Raw genomic sequence first — 1,213 nt, 5'->3', positions numbered from 1 at the left:
AGTCATTGTTAATATGCTTGTGGATAGACATCTTAAGTCTTGCAAACTCTTGGCAGGTGTTATCTTATCAGATACTAACCATCCGCTTCATTCATATCTTTCTCCTTGTATATCTTCTGGTAGAACGAGACGTAAATACACTAAAATCCATGCACGCAAGCAAATCTATAAAAGTTCTGTAATACCTTACCTAGCAAATTTACTTTGTGACTAACAGGCTGTTAGAGCTGACCTAGTAAATTACCTGTATTCTTAAGCATGTTTCAAATTCGATAATTTGTATAAATTCAGATTTTCTTAAACCTTTTTTTTTAATTTCTATTCTGTTTTTTTTATTTTGGTTTTTTTGTTTCTTTTTGTTTTTTTCGGTAAAAAAACACTTGTTGAAATAACTCGTGCTGAGAATTCTATATTGTATCAGATTATAATATTGAATAAAGCCATTAATAATAATAATAATTAATTAGGAAACAAGCTTTCGTACAGTTTTCAAATACAAATGGTTCACAGGTCCCTACAAGTCTGCCCATTAAGTTTGAGATTCTTGATAAATTACCACTATCTGTCGCTACAATACAAAGAGCTAGACGGTATGGTTTTAAATATAAAAACGAGGCATAATTTCCTTAAATCTTGTAGATAATCACATCATATATATATATATATATATATAATTTCTTGTCGACTGACTAAATCTTCGTAAACAAACCAACTTCCATCCGGAGAGGAAATTAGGAAAAGACGTTGGAGGTGGATAGGACGTACATTGCGAAATCGTCAAATTGCACCATAAGGCAAGTCCTAACCTGAAATTCTGAAGGTCAAAGGAAGAGAGGCAGACCAATGAACTGAGATGATGATGCCTCTAGACATAATGTCCAAAGGATAACTGAATAAATAACATGATGTACCAGAGATTAATGGGAAGCTACAGAAAGCGAGCCATATTAATCTGATTATTCACATAATCCAAATCATTATGGGGTTATCTGAATTAGTCTAGTGAATTATAAATACGCACGGAATGTCGGTGCCACTATTCAGATATTAGGCAGTGTACTTCGTGAGCAGTTTTTGTATTCTCCCTCCTGATAATAATGATCATTTTTATTAATAATATTATTGTTGTCAACTGTACTGATTTCCATTTTATCGTCGTTGAGGTCTGAAATGATAAAATTTTGTTGAAATGAAAGCCGTTTTGAGTAAACAT

At 32.4% G+C, this 1,213-nt stretch overlaps 1 protein-coding gene across 1 annotated transcript; it reads right to left on the bottom strand.

Annotated features, from left to right (window-relative positions):
* Nucleotides 1–1,036: 1,036 nt before the first annotated feature.
* On the bottom strand, nucleotides 1,037–1,213 carry Smp_204440 (unnamed protein product; the record flags this gene model as incomplete). Its single annotated transcript, XM_018790799.1, has 1 exon — nucleotides 1,037–1,213. One exon carries the CDS (start codon nucleotides 1,211–1,213, stop codon nucleotides 1,037–1,039), a length of 177 nt encoding a protein of 58 aa, XP_018646034.1.

The sequence above is a fragment of the Schistosoma mansoni genome (assembly GCF_000237925.1).
Source record: "Schistosoma mansoni, WGS project CABG00000000 data, supercontig 0037, strain Puerto Rico, whole genome shotgun sequence".
Taxonomy (NCBI): domain Eukaryota; kingdom Metazoa; phylum Platyhelminthes; class Trematoda; order Strigeidida; family Schistosomatidae; genus Schistosoma; species Schistosoma mansoni.
Note: the sequence above shows the minus strand (reverse complement) of the source record. Positions and strands in the feature narration are given on the sequence as shown.